We start from the raw sequence: 19,651 nt of genomic DNA, 5'->3' as shown, positions 1-19,651 counted from the left end.
GAGCCAGAGCCTCCTGAGCGAGCTCATCTCGTCTGGAGACAACTCACACCAGAGACGTAAAAAGGAGCAGAAAGGTTATGCCGCATCTCAGAACAAACCAAAAACCATTATTCCCTGAACTGATTCCTGGCTGCTTCAATTTTCATTTACTCTGTGTTACTTGTTGCCATGCTTGAGTGACATGGCATACAGTATTTTCCTGCTTCAGATACAAAGACAGCATTTTCCATTGTGTTGAAACAGCCCAGAAAACTGCCCACTTCCTGACAGAGTACAGTATACAAACTATGAAGAAAAGGGAAAAAAACAGCTCCAAGCTAAAGAATATAAATAATCTCAGACAACAGAGCAATTTTATTGTTTACATGACCCTCTGCTGCTTACAAAAAGGATATATGGGAAAATGAGATTGTTTTGTTGTATGTCTGATAGTACTGTGTTGACATTGCACCTGGTAGCCTGTGGGTGCCAGGAAAGAATCAAAGTACCACAGCTTAGCCGGTCTCATAAAATTGGCCAAATTAATATTGTTTTACCAAATTAAAAGTGTTTCAGTCATTTTCCAGAATATTCATCACATTTGACAATTCAACTCAAATATGGATTATTAAAGAATATTTATAATTTTAATGAGTATTTATAAGGAGTACTTATAGTTTTCCTGTCTTCTATATGTCTTGACAAAGATGTTCAAAAAGGAAACAAAATTTCACTAGAAACCACAACAGCATGTACTTGGGCAGAGGAAAGCCCAAGAGTCCTTTTTGATAAACTGAACAAAGCTGATAAGATGTTAAATGAAAAAGAAAAAAATTCAGATTGGACTCAAGCAGTTTCTGATAGTAGCAAAACATGCAGATTATGGCTTTAAGGAAAAAAATTATAAGAATGAGGAAAATGAGAAGTGGCCCATCCCTTGAACTTGCTGTCATCCAGAGTTCCTAAATTCATTTCACAACTGGGGGTGATGGGAAGAGAAGGAACAATAATTGGGAAGTCTAAAAAATTGCAGAAGGAACACCTGATGTGAACCAGCACTGACAGAAAGCAGCCTCTGCTACGGGGAAGCACCAGGTGAGGAGGAACATGCTACATGCTTCCTGCTAGATTGAGATATATGGAATAATGGAGAGAAACAAAGATACATCCAGGCTGCTGAGTGGTGAGGAGCATGGACCTGTTGTTCATTACCTAGGGCTGGGTAGCTATTTTAAAGTTGGAACATGGAAGCCAAATAGCAGAGCTGTGACCACAGGTCAGCCAAATTCCTACTCAGAGCCAAATGCTCCAGCATGGAACAGATTTTATTATTACAGCTATGTTACATTTTCCTTTATTAAGCTGCCTTGGATTTATTTTAAACTTTTTTTTTTTTTTTTTTTTTTTTTTTTTTTGGACGGGAAAGCATTTTCAAGTATCACAGTAATCCTGAAAATAGATCTTTTTTATTGATACAGTGGACATCTATTAGTGTATTAAAATGCATGCTGGTATGGCTGGGGCTTTGCTGGCTGAAGAAGCAGAGCTATTCCTGTGGAACCTGATGCATTGACACACACTTGGTTTTTAAGTGGCTGTGGCAATTCTGGCTCTTGGTGTCCCTGTGCCAGAGATGATCAGCCAAAAGCAGTGCCAGGAGCGTGGAGTGTGTCAGTGGGCATCAAAGACTGGCAGCCTCAATCCAACTCCTGGAGGGAGAGGCATTTTCCTGAGAAGGCTTAAGTGAACCTACTCCCCTTTGTCTGGGGTGTGCAGAAGACAATTCCATGGGTATTGTACTGGATATTGGGTATTCCAGGTATTTCCATCAATACCTTGTAGAGATTGTGGAATTGCTACGAACAAACATTCTGATGAAGCTTAAGTTTCCCAAATACCAACACAAATTCAAAATGTAGAGGTGCTCAAAGCTTTCTAGACAGCAAATCTATCCATGTTGCACTTGGAGATATGAACCCTGGCTGGAGCAATTCTAACAGTTGGATTTGGGATGGCTGCTGAAGGCAAACCTGCCATGGGACAGAGCAATGGCATTGAAGCAGGACACCAGCTTCCCTCCAAGAATCTATACTGCTGTCTGAAAGGGAAATGGGCTGAGAAATCACTAATTCAGTTCCCTCCCTTGCATGTTGTTGCTGACTTACATCTCCCCACCTACTCGTGTTTTGCAGAGGTTCTGGTAACAGCAGCAATTCCAGCAGCTTTGTAGCAGGGCAAATACCATTCAGGCTTTTAGGGCTTTTAAGATTATGTTGAAAAATCACTCTCCAAAGTGCTGTTTTAGATCCCATTGAGGATCAAAGATATGCATTAAATTACTCTATTGAGTCCTTTTCTGCAAAAGATGACAGAACTGGGATTTTATACCCTCAGCAACAAGAGCACAGAACCTTACACACCCTCAGAAAAATGGTAAGGGGAAAAAAAAGGAAAAAGAAAAAAGGAAAAAAGGAAAAAGAATAATGTAATAACTGAACCCTATGTCCAAATTTTCTTAAGTACCAGAACCTTCATGCAGGTGTATGTAAGGGTGTTAATATCTTCTGGCAGACCTAAATCATGCCAAACCACGTGGATAACTTGTAATTGCAACAGAAAAAGAACAATAGCATGTTATCCAAAATTGCTTGTTATACCTACTCTGTGATAAAAACAAGAGGTTTCTGGGGAAGATAAAGGCAAAATGCAAGGATGACTCATATGAATAAAGTTTAAAATCATGTCTTGTGTCCCTTAGTGAGACACATAAAGATCCCCATAACCTCAGGATCTTTCACTTTGCTTATCTATGCTTAGATAAATGTAAGTCATTAAAATGCACAGCCACATTACTTCATGTGGGTTAACAGAGTATGAAACCATCCAGTAAATTCATGATTCATGGCAGTACTTGTAAAAAGCAGCACATCCACTTCTAACCAGGGTACAATATATTTGAAAGCCACAATGTATGTTGCAGAGTTTTTTAACATAAATAGTCCACTTTTCAGATGTGCTGTAATACTGCAACTACTATAAAAATTGATGGGTCTCACATCAAAGAAATGTAGTGCTACTAATTTACTCTCAAAAGTACATTTATTGTGAGGACACGCATGCTTCAACCTCAAACTACATTCACAGCAAACTTTACAGGGAACACTAAACAAACTGCCTCACACCTTCTGGTGAGTTTAAAAGGTAACAAGACAAGCATCTTTACACTGATAATATGTTACTGAAGCATCTGAGAGCAGAGCAACCTACTCAACTAGTGCTGACCCCAGTGAAGTGGGTACTGCAGGCAGTTTTTTGAGCATATCCTTTGCCAGAGGTTAATACAGAGGTTTCGCCCTTTCTAGCAAAAGCTTTTTCTTTCTTTTGCTCTTCCTTTCTTTTTTTTCCCCTTTTTTCCTCTTTCCTTTTCCTCTTTTCCTCTCTCCACCATTTCACTCAATTTGGTTAAAAAGCAGACAAATAGTGAAAATGACAGGGCTAAGACAGAAATGACCTTCAGTGGGGCTGCCAAGTGAGATAGGCACATCCAACAGGGAGCAGTAAATATTTCCACCCGGATGACAGTGATGATGAGCAGGTTAGTCTGTCTAGCTGTGCCTCATGCCCCAGTGAACTCCAAGAGTCAGGAGCATTCAGGAAGGATGAGTGCAGTGAGGATGAGCAGGGGAACAGAAAGCTTCTCTTACAGAAGGAGGCTCATAGGCACAGGTCTGGTAGTGTGCATCAAATAAAGACAACAAGGGAAGAGGATGGTTCTTAATTAGTACACCAGGAGTGAAAACCAGAAAAATGGTCACTTAAGGTACAGGACAAGACTTGCTTAAAAACAAGTGGGTATAAAATTCCTGTGAGTCAGTTCAGGTTAGGAATCAGGCAGAGGTTTCTAAAGAGCAAAGCAAGCGAGGCTCTGTAGAGGCCTTCAGCAGTTACTTTGGCTACAGCTGCCATCCAAATGTTCAGCCTAATATTTGTGGGAAAGCAATATCGTGGCTGGCCACATCTCAGTGTGCCACTCATCCTCTGTGTGCACCCCCTGGCATGCCCCCATCGCATGAGCTCGCAGGGAAGAGGGCCAGGAGCAGCAGCAAAGCATTTGCTTCCAGAATGTCAAGTGAGGGATAAAATCACCACTGACTGTAGAACTTGCACGTGGGGAAAATGGTAAGGAGCCAGAGCCCAGAGGATGACACCAGTAGGGAAGAAGCTGGTGTGAGGGAGAGGTAGGCTTTGTTCTGATGTTCTAATCAAGGCTTAGCTGTCTGTTATTAAGCAGACATGATTTGACGTTAAGACTGTTCAGACATTGTAGATAATCAGGCCAGCCAAGTTCTGATTTCGAACGTGAAGAAGGAAGCCATGCAAAGAAAAGTGTTGCAGTGTTACAATTTATTTTCTCTGAAGCATTTGCAAATGATATTTTTCCTGGGGCTCAAGAACCTTTGGCAGGGCCAGGATGGCAATGATGAACTGAGAAGAAACAGTCTAACCCAGATCAGCATCACCAGCTCTGTAACTATAACAAATAATTAATTTGCTTAGCACTTCAAACTCAGTAAAACACAAAACCTCAATGGCCATCTGCACTTGAAAGCTCTTCGGATTAAGGAAGTGTGGAAATTTACACTCCCCAGGCTCTGCTTGAACACTTAAAGTATAATTGACTTTTAGTCCAAGCAAGACAGGCTTTTGTAACTTAATACATTTTCAAAATGGGGAGTGTCCACACATGGAGTTACTCTGCAGTAACTAACTGCCCCCACAGGCCAGCCCTAGCAGCTAACATGGAAGCAAGCATTTTCAGCACTCAAGCATAGAGCCTATAAACATTCACTCTCACTCACTCTCACTCACTCACTCACTCACTCACTCACTCACTCACTCACTCACTCCTCACTCTGTTTCACGCAGGTGAAGGTATTTATCAGGTTTTGTGGGGTTGCTCATGCACATGCCAAAATATTTACAGGGCTGGAACCCTGATTTGTAGAAAGGCACATGTGCTGTGGCCTCGAGTACCACCTCAAAGAAAAATACTAATGCCTGGACTGGGCTAGTGCATCCCACCATCTCTCCCATCCCTCTGATACGTTTGGCTCTCTTGCACTCCCAGATAATGCACATGTGTTCAGTCATACACAAACCCTACAACACCCCTTCCCCCCACGGAAAAGGCAGCCAGCTGTTACAAAATTCAGACCTTTCATTAACACAGTTTAGCGGCTGATACTGCCAAGCAAAACAGAGACAATTAATAATAATCAGGACTGAAGGGTCTGAGACAGCTTATGAGTAAAGGATTGTATTAGCTCTTTAAAAAGGACAAACTTGCTCCTGCCTGGAGTGATAGGGAACAAAGGGCGGTGATGTACAACCAGGGAGGAAAGAGACTCTCTCCGTGGCTTTTGTAGATTACTGTGTGAATGACAGGAGCGGCAGGAGCAAATACCTCTTTTCATTTGCTCAGCCTGCTGGAGAAGAATAGCAGTGCTTGCCAACGAAGCTGCAGCTGTGCTTCAGCACAGTTTAATCACTGTGTATGACTGAGGATAAATTAGCTGCCATTCTTACTCCTATTTGTTGTTCTAATGAAGATTTGCATAAATGTAAGAGTAGGGGTAACTGATACTTGATTCTTTGCTTCAGAGGCCAGGGTGGAAGACTTGCCCATCCTATGTGTTTATGTTTGGGGGCGAATCAATGTTGCCTTTCCATTTGACCCGATCTGCTTCTGGCTGATTTATGGTGAAAAAAGAGTTCAAAGTTTCCTATCAAATCAAGACCCCTGTTGTGTTTCTGCCTTTAGAAAGGGGCAGACTAGTTAGATGAAGAGAGGACTGAGGGATTAGAAAATTACTCCCAACTGTAAAAAACATATATGCATGTTTCTGCAGCTACTTATGTGTATACATACGTGATATATTTCAATGGCATATGTATCAGTGACACATCTTTCTATCCATCCATCCATCCACCCATCCATCCATCTGATGGTAAGGAACCAATTTTTTTTAATGATAAAATATCAGAAAAAATCATATTAGGCAATATGATGAAAAGTAAGGACTTGTAAATTTCTACAAGCCTTCTGTTGTTCATCACTAAGATTCAAAGTTCACTTTTAAATAAAAGAATATCTAACATGAAACAGGCAATTACCAAGGAAGGCGAAAATGACTCAGCACTTCAAAAATATGTGCCACCAGTGCCTTGTGAGACTGGGATACAAATTAAGAAATTGTGTTAAGTCATCAAGAAAGGGGAGGATTTTACCATGAAGCAGAGAAAAAATCCAAAACTACTTCATAATTAAAGAGAAGATTTGAAAATGAAATGTCATAAAATTGCTTTATTTACTGTGGTCAAGACAATGCCTATGGCTGCTAATTGAAAGAGGCTAAATGGAAGAACTTCCCATTTTTGGTATGTTAACTTGTTGTACATGGTAATACGGTATGGACAATTGTTTTCAGTATTCCTCTTACACACTTGATATGCTAAAACTGTTGTTTGTCAGCATTTAGGACAAATCTGTAAGGATTTGAGACTGAGAAGGCATAAATAGTGAATTTCTAAATTTCAAATCACTGCTGGAAACTGTCCAGCTTTCAAGATGACTCCAAAGAGAGTATCTTTATCCCTGTGAGAGAGCCCATATTCACTGCCTGTTTCTCAATCCCTACACAGCTTTGCAGTAGCTCTAGCTCTTTACCTGGTCTCTAAGACACATGAGCAAATATTAATTTGGTTTTTGTACACTTCTGTCATCATTCTGCCTGACTACCTACAGACACTTTTGCATATTTTTGGCCAAACACTAACAGAAATCAATCTTTCAGAGACATTAGCAGAGAGCATTCAATCCACCTGAAATAAATGTGCCTAAAATGGTAACACTCTATCACTCTACCTCTCAGCTGAAAGGAACACCACAGGTTTCAATGTTCTATACAGCAACAAATCCACATGAAAATAAAAGTAGTCAATCACATTTTTGCCTGTTCTCACCTTATTTTTAGTTTTGAAATATTTCAATATTCTATTACAGCTTTTGATTCAGCCCCTGATTATGCCAGAATCTCACATTCTGCCCTTTTCAAAGCAATTTTTAGCCCTTTGGGTAAATTGAAAATAATATTGAAATGTGTAATAAAAAACAAACCAGCAACAACTCTCATGACATATAAACAGATCACATAATTTTTCTTCAATGATTCTTTAGTAATTTCTACATATTATGGTTTTCCAAGGCTACAGTCAGAATTATGTGTTGGTAAATAGGGTAAGAGAAAGTGGAAATTACAGATCTAGTGGTCAATGGCATAAAACAAATCTAAAAGAGCTGAGGGGAGAGGTTAAGTGCTATGCTAGTTAATAAGAATGACAGCTTGCTTTGAATACTCATGCTGACTGTCCAAGATACTGAATAAACCTAATTTAAACTAATTTTCATTATTTGTAGAGTCTGCGTTAGGCATCTATCATTGTCAGTGCTATTAATATTCTTTTCAGAGACCACATTATCAGCATATTTAAATGAAAGCTTTCCTTTTCAATATTTATTAACTCATTAATATTTCTTGGTGGTAATATCCTGGTTGTAATATCCAAATTATGCATACTAAGGTATTTTCTACTGATCAAACTTTCTGAATTAGAAAAATTTATTCTCCAGTACTACAACTGCACTTGAGCTTCTGAAATTCTGCTTTCTTTTTATACTATTTATATGAACAGCACATAAAATTTACATTTTTTGGGTTTTTTTTTCAGTAGGTACCAGTAAACCAGAGCACTGACCAGATATTACTGAGCTCACAAAATCTGAATGACGAATGAATGAGGATATGAAAGTTAATTCATCTTACCGGGGTTACAGTCTGTGAGGAGGGAGCAGATGGAGAGGAGAACTTTAGAAATGGTTAACGCTGGACTCCAGTTGTCTTTTAAAATGTCCAGGCAGATGACGCCTTGGCTGTTAATGTTACAGTGGTAGATCCTTGTCCGGAACGTTACCTGGAAAGGACAGTGTGTCTCAGTACAACAGCGTTCAAGCCAGCAATTACACAATTATTAAGCAATGGAAAACCATAGGAACAAACATTCTGCTTTCCAGGCTGCTACTCTGCTACTGATGGTTAAAGACTGGGCAAGACAAAATAAAGGAAATAAACTCTGCCTCTTGCAGCTGTGGCCTGCAATGAAACTGGTTTGTGCAGGCTGGGAATGGGACACATTTCCAGAGCTTCTTCCTGCCTTGGTCTTATCAATCTCATTATTTTGTATACGGCCAAAAAAAAAAATCAGTTTCAGCCCCTAATCTGGACAATGTTCGTAACTCAGGTCCACAGCTCTTCCACATTTCGAAGAAGTCAGAACAAGACAGATTCTTCTACTGCCTTCATTTGTTCATCATTTGACACAATAGATTAAGCTGTAAAAAAAAGCAGAGGCATCACAGCAGTGACTCCTGAAAAAATTGAAGTGAAATATTTTTGAAAAATGCTGCTCAAACTTCCAAATTTTAGGTTACATTTTTATCAGTAGAGTTGTTTGCAAACACCTTTGGGTTTTTTTAGTAGTTTATTTTGATGATTTCTGTATCTATTTTATATGGTCTTCCAGATGATCCCATAGGTAACAAACCAAGGAAATTATTTTAGCCCAGAATAATGTCCTCCTTCTTCAAGGTGAAGACACACTTTGAAAGAAGCTCATCTAGGAAAGTTCATTTCATAGCTCAAAATGAATACTGAGGCTACTGGATAAGAAGGGACAATGTGAAAAAAAACACCTCTTGGAGGTCATCAAGGACTAATTTCTTCATCAGTTCTACCCAAATGACAAGTCACACCCAGACGGTTTCAATGACATGTTCCTAAAATCTAAAATTAAGACACAGAACTTCAGACATCTACCTCACCAGTAACAGCTCTGCCAGGAGAGGGGCTGGGCAGGCAGGAGACAACAGCAGGCAAAATGTTGCCTGACTCAGGGAAGCTCTTCACTCCTCTGGGACAGTGCTAATGCAAGCTGGGAGTGCCTACAAACCCACCCCTGCCCTTCCACAGATAAACCCCTGTCTGGAGAGTAATGCAAACTGGTGACAGGCACTCTCCTCTTCTGATTTTCTTCAGTATCAGAGATCTCAGTGATCTGAGTGGGGTTGTCAGGCCGTTCAGCAAGCAGAAGGGAGAATACAAGTGAAATAATACAGTACCTGGTTTATTTCTATAAAAAAATAATTATAGAAATAATTCTCTAGCAAACTGAAAAATTCTGTCCCTTTGGATTAAATCAAGAAGCTTTGACAAAATAACGGAAAGAAAAGATAGTAGATTTATGGTATTAAAGCATTACATCCAACAAGAAATATTTTTTCTCCTAAGTACTTTTCCACATAGATCTGGAAAAATGCTTTGGAGCCCATTGTCATGCAGCAGTGAGTTCTGCACCAAAGAACTGTACTAAGCAAGTTCACCAGTTTTAAAATGCTTCTATATTTAAAGGTATTGCTAATTAATTAGATAATTTGACAGTTTGCCACTCTATACCCTACATATTTATAGGTTCCTTCATTTTTCCTGTTCACTTGTGGTTTTACTTATAGTTTTCCAGCCTAAATGCTTCAATTCTGGGACTTCTAGGAGAATTTAAAGTATTTCTGGCACAATGATCTCAATTAATTCAAATGCTATAGCCAGATGATCTATTTTCTTCCCCTCATTAGAAGCCCAAGCTCATTCAGCATTTGGAGGGAAGGAAGTCTTCTGTGAGATCAAAAAAGCTCTTTATTTAAATAGTTATAATTTGGTGAAAAAATTAAATGCCTGTCTACAAAGGGAAGCTATTCTGAACAAGGAAGGTTACTGATGCACAAAAGCCATAAACCACCTAACACAAACTGCATGTCAAAAGTGCCCAGAAAGGGAGATGGTGTGGAGGACCATCCTGTGAATTGTAGGTGCTCATTAATTCCCCAGGCAGATTAACTCCAGGAAGTATTATACTCCAGTTAGAAGTGAATCAGTGACTGCTCCCTAGCAGGATGTCCCAGGACTCAGTAAAAACACCTGCTTAATTTTAAGCAATGTATGCTAACTTTTCAGTATACTGTTGAAATAAAGCTTATGCTTAAGTATTTTACCTCAACAAAAGTGCTTCCCTACACTTCCACAATGAAAAATTTGAGGACTTCATTCAGTGGCATCTAAATATACTGAGTAATAAGATATGTGTGGCCTCACTGAATGTGCGGGAAGCACTGAATTCACTGCACAGATTAAATTATACCCTCTAAAATATTTATGGATGGGTCAGTCTGAGCTTGTAACCTGCTTCAGAGAAGGTCATTGATTTGAGCGTGTATTTTAAGTGTAACTGTTTTCATCCAGCAGAGAGGACAGACACTGCCACACGTTCCCCTGCCTCAGCTGCTTCTGAAGCACTGAAGCAAGGACACTGGGAATTTGGCAGGATTCAGAACCACTGAGATGAATGGAGTTAGTTCACATCTTTCATGAACTGTTCAACACTCCATCGCCATGTCAGGCTACCTGGTGGATAATTGTATGTGAGGCTACACCTGTTTGCAGTTGGAAGACTGTTTTTAGAAAATGCTTTGACCTGAAATATAGCATTTTTTCACTATGAGTACATATTAAACCTGTGAGATTGAGAAATGCAAGATAAGGACTGCTGCTTACTGCTGACAATGCCACCAACTCGCCAAATATGCCAGTGCACTTTAAAATGCAGGCAGGCAGGCATTTAAATATTTAAATAATCAACATATTAGTTGCTTTATAATGACAATATGTTATATTTTATTAATTAATTTTAATACTGAAAAATCAATTCAATTAATTAATGAAAAGAATCACAGTGTTCAGCATTGCAGAAGAAGCTGTATTAATGACAGCCTTAATACACTGGAAGCTGTGGCCTGAAGGTGGCAGGTAACAGAGTTCTCACCCCCGAGGCAGCAGAGTACAAATGGGATGACACATTGCTTTCCTCATCCATGTATTGCCTCAAATTGCTGATAATGTGGGAAATGCTGAGATGTAACTTTCTGCATGTTGTGCTTACCATACCTACATTTTAAGGTTATGCAGGGTCCTCCTATTCTATGTGTAGAGAGAAACCATGTGTTAATACCTTTCCAGGGGAACTGCATTTTCTTTATTATGGTCATATTTTTACCTTTGATGTCACTTAAATGTTTCCTTTAAATGCTGGACTCTAATTCCATTTATCCCTTAATGAAAACACCTAAACAACCCCATGCAGGGTCTTTAAGGAGTGCGTGGGTGTGCAGGCAAAGTCACCTTCAGACAATTAAATGGTAGAGGAGAAATTGATGGGTTTTCTTGATCATAAGTGTTCTCTATGGATTTATTCTCTTTCATTCTGGAATTTAAAAAGCATACCTAATTTTTGTTGAATAAAAGTATAGGTCAGGAAAATGCAAATTACGGGAAATAGAGAAAAATGGGACTACCTTCTGAAAACTGTGAGCACTACAAACAAACTTCCAAAAGGTGATGATAAGGAATTTATTTTCAATCAAATTTTATTCAATGAGTGTTGGAAGTAAAAAATAATAAACTCATCTGTCATCTACTGGTGAATGCCAAACATGCAAAGCTATGTCTGGCTGTTTACTGAGTAAGTTCTAGGAGTGAAAAAAGACTTTATGAAACTTGGGAAGAGGAAACTAAGATGGATTTCAGTTGAGTGATTGGAGGCAACTAGCTGAAGGCATGATAAGTAATTTCTGGATCTCAGAGTGATTTTGAACACCAGTTTTCCAGCATGATGTAGTCTTAAAATAACTTACTATCTCTCTTTTGCATGGAGATCTAAACAGAACAACACTATGGTGCCTGGTACACCATCTCACACACTTTCAGACGCCACTGAATTCAGTTGCAATCTTCCTCAAAAACATATCAGGAGGAAGAAATGATTCCTTGCTTTTACAAATTACATGCAAGGGCTTACAGTGTGCCCTCAGGATTTGCTTTCATCAACCTGTTTGGGTTCAAACCCTCACCTCCTGCTTCTCAGTCACTGGAGCCTGGTGACTGTGTAGGGAGAGAGGAAAAATTCCCAGAGCCAACTGGAAAATAAACAAAAACAACCTCCTTTTGCTCAGCTAACAATGGAAGCGGAGTTGAGATCCCAGGGCTCTCATTCCCGTGATTTTGGGAAGTTCCTTTCAAGAACTTTCATTTCTTACAAGGATGGAATCCTGCATGCCTGCTTGAGATGAAATTTCTGTCTTCCTCAAATATTCCCCAGGAGTTCTGCTTTAATAAAACTGCCGTGGCACTACCTGAAGTGGAAGAACTTGTACTGCATACAAAAAAGGTTATATATATATCTATATTGAAAAAATACGATGCCATTTATGATGATGTTCATAGAGCTCAGGAGAGAGTAAGTTGTTCCCATCTCAGTTTCTCAGACTTTATGAGCAATACATTTGTCCACTCAGAGAAAATAAAAACAAGATTGGGCCTACACTCTTCAGTTATATGAGAAAAATAAAACAATCTAAATGAAAAGTGTACATAGCTCCGAATGAGACAATTTTCATGCAATAATCTTTATATTAATTAGCACCCTTTAATTTCTTACAGAGTGCACTTCATTTATCTATGAGCACTGAGGCTGCCTTTCTAAGACAGGATGGACTATTTCCAGTTTGTTAGTACATATTTGTAGCATGCACATGAACAATTGTTGAGATACTTAATGATTTATCACAAAAGAGTGTGCAAAAAATGACTGGCCATATGATGCTCACGATTTAGGAGTACATTTTAAGTTTACAGCAAGAAATTAACTTCATCTAGCTCTCAAAACGCTTGATTATTTATAATTTTACTTGGTAAAAAACAGATATCATTTATTTTATTGAAGGAAAATATATGGTATCTGCATTAGCAGGAAATAATAAACTGTAATTATGTTTGCTTGACCTACAGAGAAGTCTGATATGCAAACTGTGCTGTGCTTCTTTGGTGAAATGCACCATGCAAGAGATCAGTAGCCAAAAGTGGTAAAAATTTAAATGGATATAATAGCATCTACATGAGTTCACCTTTAATATTACTGAAAATGAATCAGTATGCAATGTGAGTAATTATTCATTATATTCATTGTAATTATGAAGCTGAGTAACTACTCACACTGTCTCATTGAACAGTTTTGCAGGGGAAAAAAACATTGAATAAGCAGAGCAGAACTAAGCATCTATATTATATAAATGCACTCATTTTGCACACAGATTTAACAGCAGGAAAAGTAGAAAGGGACCTTAATAATCTTTGATGTATCCAAGAGAGAAAAAAACGTCCTAAACAGCACATATTTTTCTGAAAACAAAGGAAGACAAGGAAAGGACAAGGGAAATGGATTACTGTTTGGGTTAGGGATGTTCAGAATAGAAACAAGATGGTAATATGCCAAGCATCAAAAGCTTTCTCTGACAAAGCCACTATGAATTTTTATAAAATGATTTTCATATAATCAGCATAATCTTCTTACAATTAGTAGTTCCTTATGGGATGTCAGCAAAAAAGTTCTTTTTTATAAGAGAGCTTTTATAAAAGAGGTTTTTTTAAGATTTACTGGCCATTTAACTTTTATAAAATAAAACCTCCCTTTTGAAGTTCAAAGCATTCAGGCTGTACTGTCCTACGTGTACACCTCTCTCAGTTCACCACAGTGCTCCTGCAAGGTGCTCCAGGCACGAGACTTTATTCCTAGACTTTATTCTAGGAAACACCAGCCTCTTCTTCCTCACCCAATTCCAACAGCCTTTGGATATTTAGGTACTCCATACATGAGAAGTCCTAGGCAGACTGACTTCAAAACTAGTAGATTTTTGCCCTGATCAGTCCATCTGCTCTCATTTTGTAGTAATGATGTCCATAAAATTCTTTCCCTCACATCTGTATATATTTATCTGTGTGTGTGTAAAAGAGGAGAAGAAACAACACTGACATATTATGTATTTTTAGATCACATGGATTTTATGCAGTAGTAAAACATGCTTGGTACAGCAGAATTATGTAGCTTCTGAAATTTCCAACAGACAAATTGTCTTCTGAAAATATATTTGACAAGCAATATGAAAACCAATACTGTGAGGCAGAAGATATTCCCCACACAACACCTCTACAGGCCTTCTTAAAGAGCTTCGTGTACTGGGTATTCACAGGAAATTGGAAGAAATTATAAACCAACTAAATCTTGGTAAGGAAAACAGGAGGAGTTTAGTTAGATAGAGCTGTTTGCATCAAGATTAAATAAATCAATAGAAACTACTGGTATAAATTAGTGTATTGTAAACAAAGTGAATAACAAGGCTATTCATTAGAAGAATCATTGGCAATTCAATTTGACAATTACTAGAAGAATTATCAGATAAATGAATTGAAAGGAAATCTCAGGGATTTCCACGGTGTTGCCTTATCAAATACATATTTTGCAGTTAATCACAATAAAACGTAGTTATTGATTCTCTCCTCAGTCTATCACATTTCTGCTCACATCTATGTCCTCCACTTTAAAACTCTCATTTTGTCATTTTGAGAGACATTACACTTTCTTAAGCAGCCAGCTGGGTTTGAGCTGTCCAGAGCCCTGTACCACTGCACGCTGGTTCAGCACCACCTGAAGACATGACAGACTCACAGAATGGTTTGGCTTGGAAGGGACCTTGAAGATCATCCAGTGTCAACCCTTGCGCCATGGGCAGGGATACGTCCCCCTAGACCAGGTTGCTCAAAGTTCCATCCAACCTGGTCTTCAACACTTCCAGGGCTGGAAGAATATCCCAGGGATGTGACCTGTGGAACAAACTGTTTCACTGCAGGTGGTGCAAGCATGGGAACTGCACTCTGCAGCTCACACTCCTGGAAAGAGCTGCTCCGAGGAGGGGAGGATTGGGCCTGATCCTGCTGCCTCTGACAATGGCCGGCTGGTGGTAGGTTGTCCATTTCTCCCTCTCAAAGACTGCCCCGCATCTGATTTCTCCCTGCAAACACCCAAAGACTTCACTTGCTGGTAAAACCTGCCAACTCCACTTATTGTCATGGATGAAGGATTCCCGGGCTGCTCTCAGCAAGAAGATGCAAATAGAAAGGCAGGGTGAGGAGAACAAGGGAGCGCGGAGGCACGGCGAAGGGGCTGCGGGAAGCAGCGCTGTGGGAACGCGCCGGGTGAGGCACCGCCACTCCATTGGGAGGAGGAGGATGGGGAGGGCAGGAGGCAGCTGAAAAAAGCTGTGAGCAGCACAGCACGGCACTGAGAGCTAATAGGATGTGACAGAGGCTATGAGAGAAGTATGACGAGGCAAATGAATGTAAAGGATAAGGTTGACAGGAGACCACTGCGTCGAAGGCTACCCTTATGATGGCAATATCTGTCAAAGGGGGGCTAGAGGAGGCAGACTGAAGCCCTGCCTGCATCAGGGTTGCAGAGACGGCAAAAAGGGGTCAGTCAAATGGGTGTAGTTAGGGAGTTTTAGAGTTTCAAGTGTAAATTGTGTTAGCAGTGATAAATGCAATTTTTAAAGTGCATGTCTGCCTAGTAAGGTTCATTTTAACAATGTAGGTTAGAAATACCAAGGAATGTTTATTTTTTTGCATCTACTATTGTAAGCACTGTTTTGTTATTGCACTGCAGATAAAAGTGTTCTTAACAGCTAATCACATATAAAACAAATATGAATATGTAGAGTAGAAGTCAGGAAGAAAAAGAATTGCCCCTCAGACATGAGGCTGAACTTACAAAATAGGTCGAAAATGTCTACCACAGAAGAATTCCACAAAATGATATTTAGTACATTGAGATTAGTGCTATATTGCAATTATGTATTAAAAAACCTGAAGAGATGTTTAATATTGCCATTAAGATCAGAGTCTATAGACATTGTGCATTATATTTAAAAAGGAAAAGGGCCTCCCTTGTAGTCCAACAGCTGATTTAAACTGTCTAGGCTTTCAAGTGCTGAGAATAGTTTTTCAGTTAGTCATTATGCATAGGAGACTTACATAGGAGACTTGCATAGGACTTAACAGAAAACAGAGTTTTCTGTTATTTTAATTTCAATTTAGAGCTGATTTAGCATATTGCAGCTTTCAAGTCCTATGAACCATTTTTTCAGTCAGCTGAGATTAAAGTCCCTAGCAAGATTAATTGTAGAATTGGGATTAAGAGATTCTATAAATCACTCAAATTCAAAAATACAGCTAGCAGAATACTAGGATAATGATAGATATATCCATATTGTATCAGCCACAGCTAAATTGAATTGACACTGCAATAGACTGAACGTAGTCAAATAAGAGAGTAGAAGTTATTAATAAAGATTATTCTTGAGGAAAATGTAGACTCCACTAAAGTGACAATTCCTGGGAGGAAAGTTCTCCTGAAGAGCATTCATTTTTCTACAAACACCTGTACAAAAGACTGGTATGGCTTCCTGATTTGTCAAAGCTTCCTGCTCCAGAGGGACAGTATGCAGGATAATGAAATTATTGCCTTTCCTTCAGTCGTGTAGTGTACCCAAAGCTGCAGTGTTTGTAAATGGCTAAATTTTAAAGGATCTCGGATAAAACCTTGCATACTTGGGGAATTCACTGATTTCTTATGTGGACTGAGGACAGAAATTGAGGTGAAATTCTTCCTGTCAGACCAGCCTGACTAAAAGATGTGATATCCCCCACTCAAATACACATGGACATATAATCATACATGTACTCCCACAGATCTACACATACGTCCTCCCACAAGAGATATTTATGCATGGCTAGATCCCATTCAATACCCCAAAGAAGGAGCTCTGGGGTATTGAAGGGGATAGAGAGAGAGAGAGAGAGAGACCTTTCCTCTGTTAAAGCCAAGGGGTGAACTGTCTGAATCCATTAAGGATGAAAGGAAGATAGTTAGCAGGAAAAAGAAATCTCGAAAGTATTTCTAGAAAAAGTTGAGGGGGTCATTAAGCCACTGAAAAAATGCAAGGTTATTTCCTTGGCAGGTCATCTAAGCATTTGTATTCATTTCTGCTCTGAACAGGGCACAGCTTTGTCTATTTTTCAGTTCCTTATGCTACGAGGGATGTGCTGTATTTTTGGGCTGAAGTGAAACCCCACATTGTGACCGAAATTGAAGGCTCAGCAGCACCTGGCCTTAAGCAGAAAGTGAGCTCATCACCACATCTACGCCTCACTTTGTGTGTTCTATACCTTCCTTCTGTCTGGCATCTCATAAAACCAACGTGACACTGAGGATGCAGCCGAGAGGAGAACGGTGATCGTGCAGCCCTCCCGCTTTCTTGCTGACTCAGCCAACGAGGTGCTCAGCTCATTTCTGCAATGCTACAGCAGCTTCCTCACAGTGGAGGCAAGGAAATATTTTTAATTGATTAGAGCTTCCCAGAAAGCTAAAGCTAATTTGTTAGTTCTCAGATGAGCTGTTCTAAGGATCTTGTTTTCTGGTTGTAGAGCTAAATCAGAGTCAGGCTGCGCTGGCCCTCCATCACTCCTACCAAGCAGCATTGGTCACACAGGGGTAAACTTTTTTGGGGAAGAACAACTCCCTCCTCTGCATGAGTGTGCTGCAGTTGTGAGTGAAGCCAAATGCCACTGATTTATAAGGAAAGCAGACCTGAAAAGGTCAGTGACCTCTGCCTCAAAAAATTTGGAGTCCAGTTTCAAGGCATGTGACAAAGCTGAAATAGTGAAACAGACTGACTTCAAAGGGGAAGAAACGAATAGTGTGAGAGCAAATTATACTCCAACTTACCTCATGGTTTATTCTGTGATGGTAAATTTGATTCTATGGTTATGGTTTTACTTTGGAAAATCACTGACAGGCAAGGACAGACAAAATGAAAACTATGGATCCATAGGGGAAAGACTTGTTGGTGGACAGTGATGTGTTGCTATACAAAACCTGAAATGTGAACTGGATCACACAGGAGAATTAATGTGGAAAATGGAGATAAAATTTGAAAATCTTAAGAATGTTGGAGGCTACAAAGATGCAAAATGTGAAAAAATACCTAAAAGCAAAAATTTGGATAGATACTTTTTCTTTGTTAAACAAAACCTGAATGAAAGAGTGATTCACTTTCTTTTATGTGATAAAGGGAAAGTAGAGAAGCAGATTAACTATCTAGAAGAACAAATGAAAACTACTTTGTACATTTGTTAAAAAGATAAACCAAAATATAGAACATCTTTACTTGTACAAATGTGGTCTCTGTTGTTTATTTAATTAATGTTTTCCAGCATGCAACAGGGTGCCCAGCGATCAGAACAGGCATCAACAGCGTTTATAGAAGCAATCTGGATCCCTCAAAAATATCAAGAACTTTGTATAATACAAATTGAACAGTGTTTACATCACAAATGTATTTTAATGATGGTAATAAAAGACATATCCAAAATCAATTTGCAATGCATTTTTCTTACTTCAAAAATTATTTTACCCTCCTCAAGATCCATGTGTGACATACACATGCATGGATGTGATAATGGAGTGCACAACATCTGAGAAGAGATAAGGAAAAGGGATCTTTCTGCAGATTTTAACACACTGGATTAGGCCCCTTAACAGTGAATATGTTAAGTGACATGGGAATTTGCCTTTGGAACTCCAGGCTGGGTCAAGTAATTGCATCTGGGAAGTACAGTTTCTGTTTCTTCCCAGGTTTTTTGTGGTCACATTTTTGGAAGATCAATTTTGACAGTACTTGTTTAAATATTTCCTTACTTCATAGTGAATGAGGGACAAAAATGGTCCACAGAAATCTCAGGAGTAATTTATGAATTCAATCATAGTGAAAAATGTGAATTAGACCCTTTCTGCTATGTTCTTACAGGGCGGTAATCTTGCCAACACTCAGGATACATTTTATGTCTTTCTCAGTACGTTTCACAGTCTTGTACTTTATCCCTAGGTTTTTTTAAGATGATAGAGCCATAAGGAGTTAGAAAAAAAATAGAATATAACTACAAATAAATCAAAAATAATCTGTGCCCATAACCCTATAATCCATGATTCTGAGAATAGCACAAAATATCACGAATCTTGTGGAGAAGTAGAAGAGATGCCAGCACACATGCAGCACTGCACCACGAGGCCATGTGTTACATTGCATGCACTCATTACCTTTCTTTTGCTAGATATCAGCTTGGGGAGAACATATTTAACTACCCTTTCCCAGAAGTGCTGACAGGCAGCTACCTTATTTTAAGCAGTGATCGTCCCATGCTGCTTAATTAAAGGGATTTCCCTAACTATTTCACCTATGAATGAGTTTCATAAGGGCTGGAAAGCAGGTGTAATGACATAGCAACAGTTTGCAAGGTCATACAGCAGGACTGAAAAGAAGGGTCATTTAGAAGTGGCTTTTAGTGTGGCATTTAGAAGGGTCATTTAGAACTGTGGCTGAAGTAAATAGAGTAAGAGTCCATGTGTTCAACACATGCTTATGACACAGTTATATCTGACATTAGTCCCCTGTGCACACACACCCATTACTTTCTTACAGATGACAATTCCCCTCAACATAAAACTGGCTGTTTACTAAGACAATATGGCATCATCAATTCTCTTACCCTTTATCAAGCAG

At 39.1% G+C, this 19,651-nt stretch overlaps 1 protein-coding gene across 2 annotated transcripts in view; it reads right to left on the bottom strand.

Annotated features, from left to right (window-relative positions):
* LOC121353182 (ubiquitin-conjugating enzyme E2 E2) overlaps positions 1 to 19,651 on the bottom strand; it is a 206,337-nt gene that overhangs the window by 14,869 nt on the left and 171,817 nt on the right. For both annotated transcript variants that reach the window (XM_041466791.1, XM_041466792.1), the window contains exon 5: positions 7,863 to 8,010. In XM_041466791.1, the coding sequence (XP_041322725.1) occupies positions 7,863 to 8,010 (148 nt within the window). The remainder of the gene's footprint in view (positions 1 to 7,862; positions 8,011 to 19,651) is intronic.

Source organism: Pyrgilauda ruficollis, unplaced genomic scaffold, assembly GCF_017590135.1.
Source record: "Pyrgilauda ruficollis isolate IOZ18807 unplaced genomic scaffold, ASM1759013v1 scaffold2, whole genome shotgun sequence".
In the NCBI taxonomy this organism is placed as follows: Eukaryota; Metazoa; Chordata; class Aves; order Passeriformes; family Passeridae; genus Pyrgilauda; species Pyrgilauda ruficollis.
The sequence above is the reverse complement of the archived record's forward strand: the minus strand, read 5'-3'. Positions and strand labels throughout refer to the sequence as shown.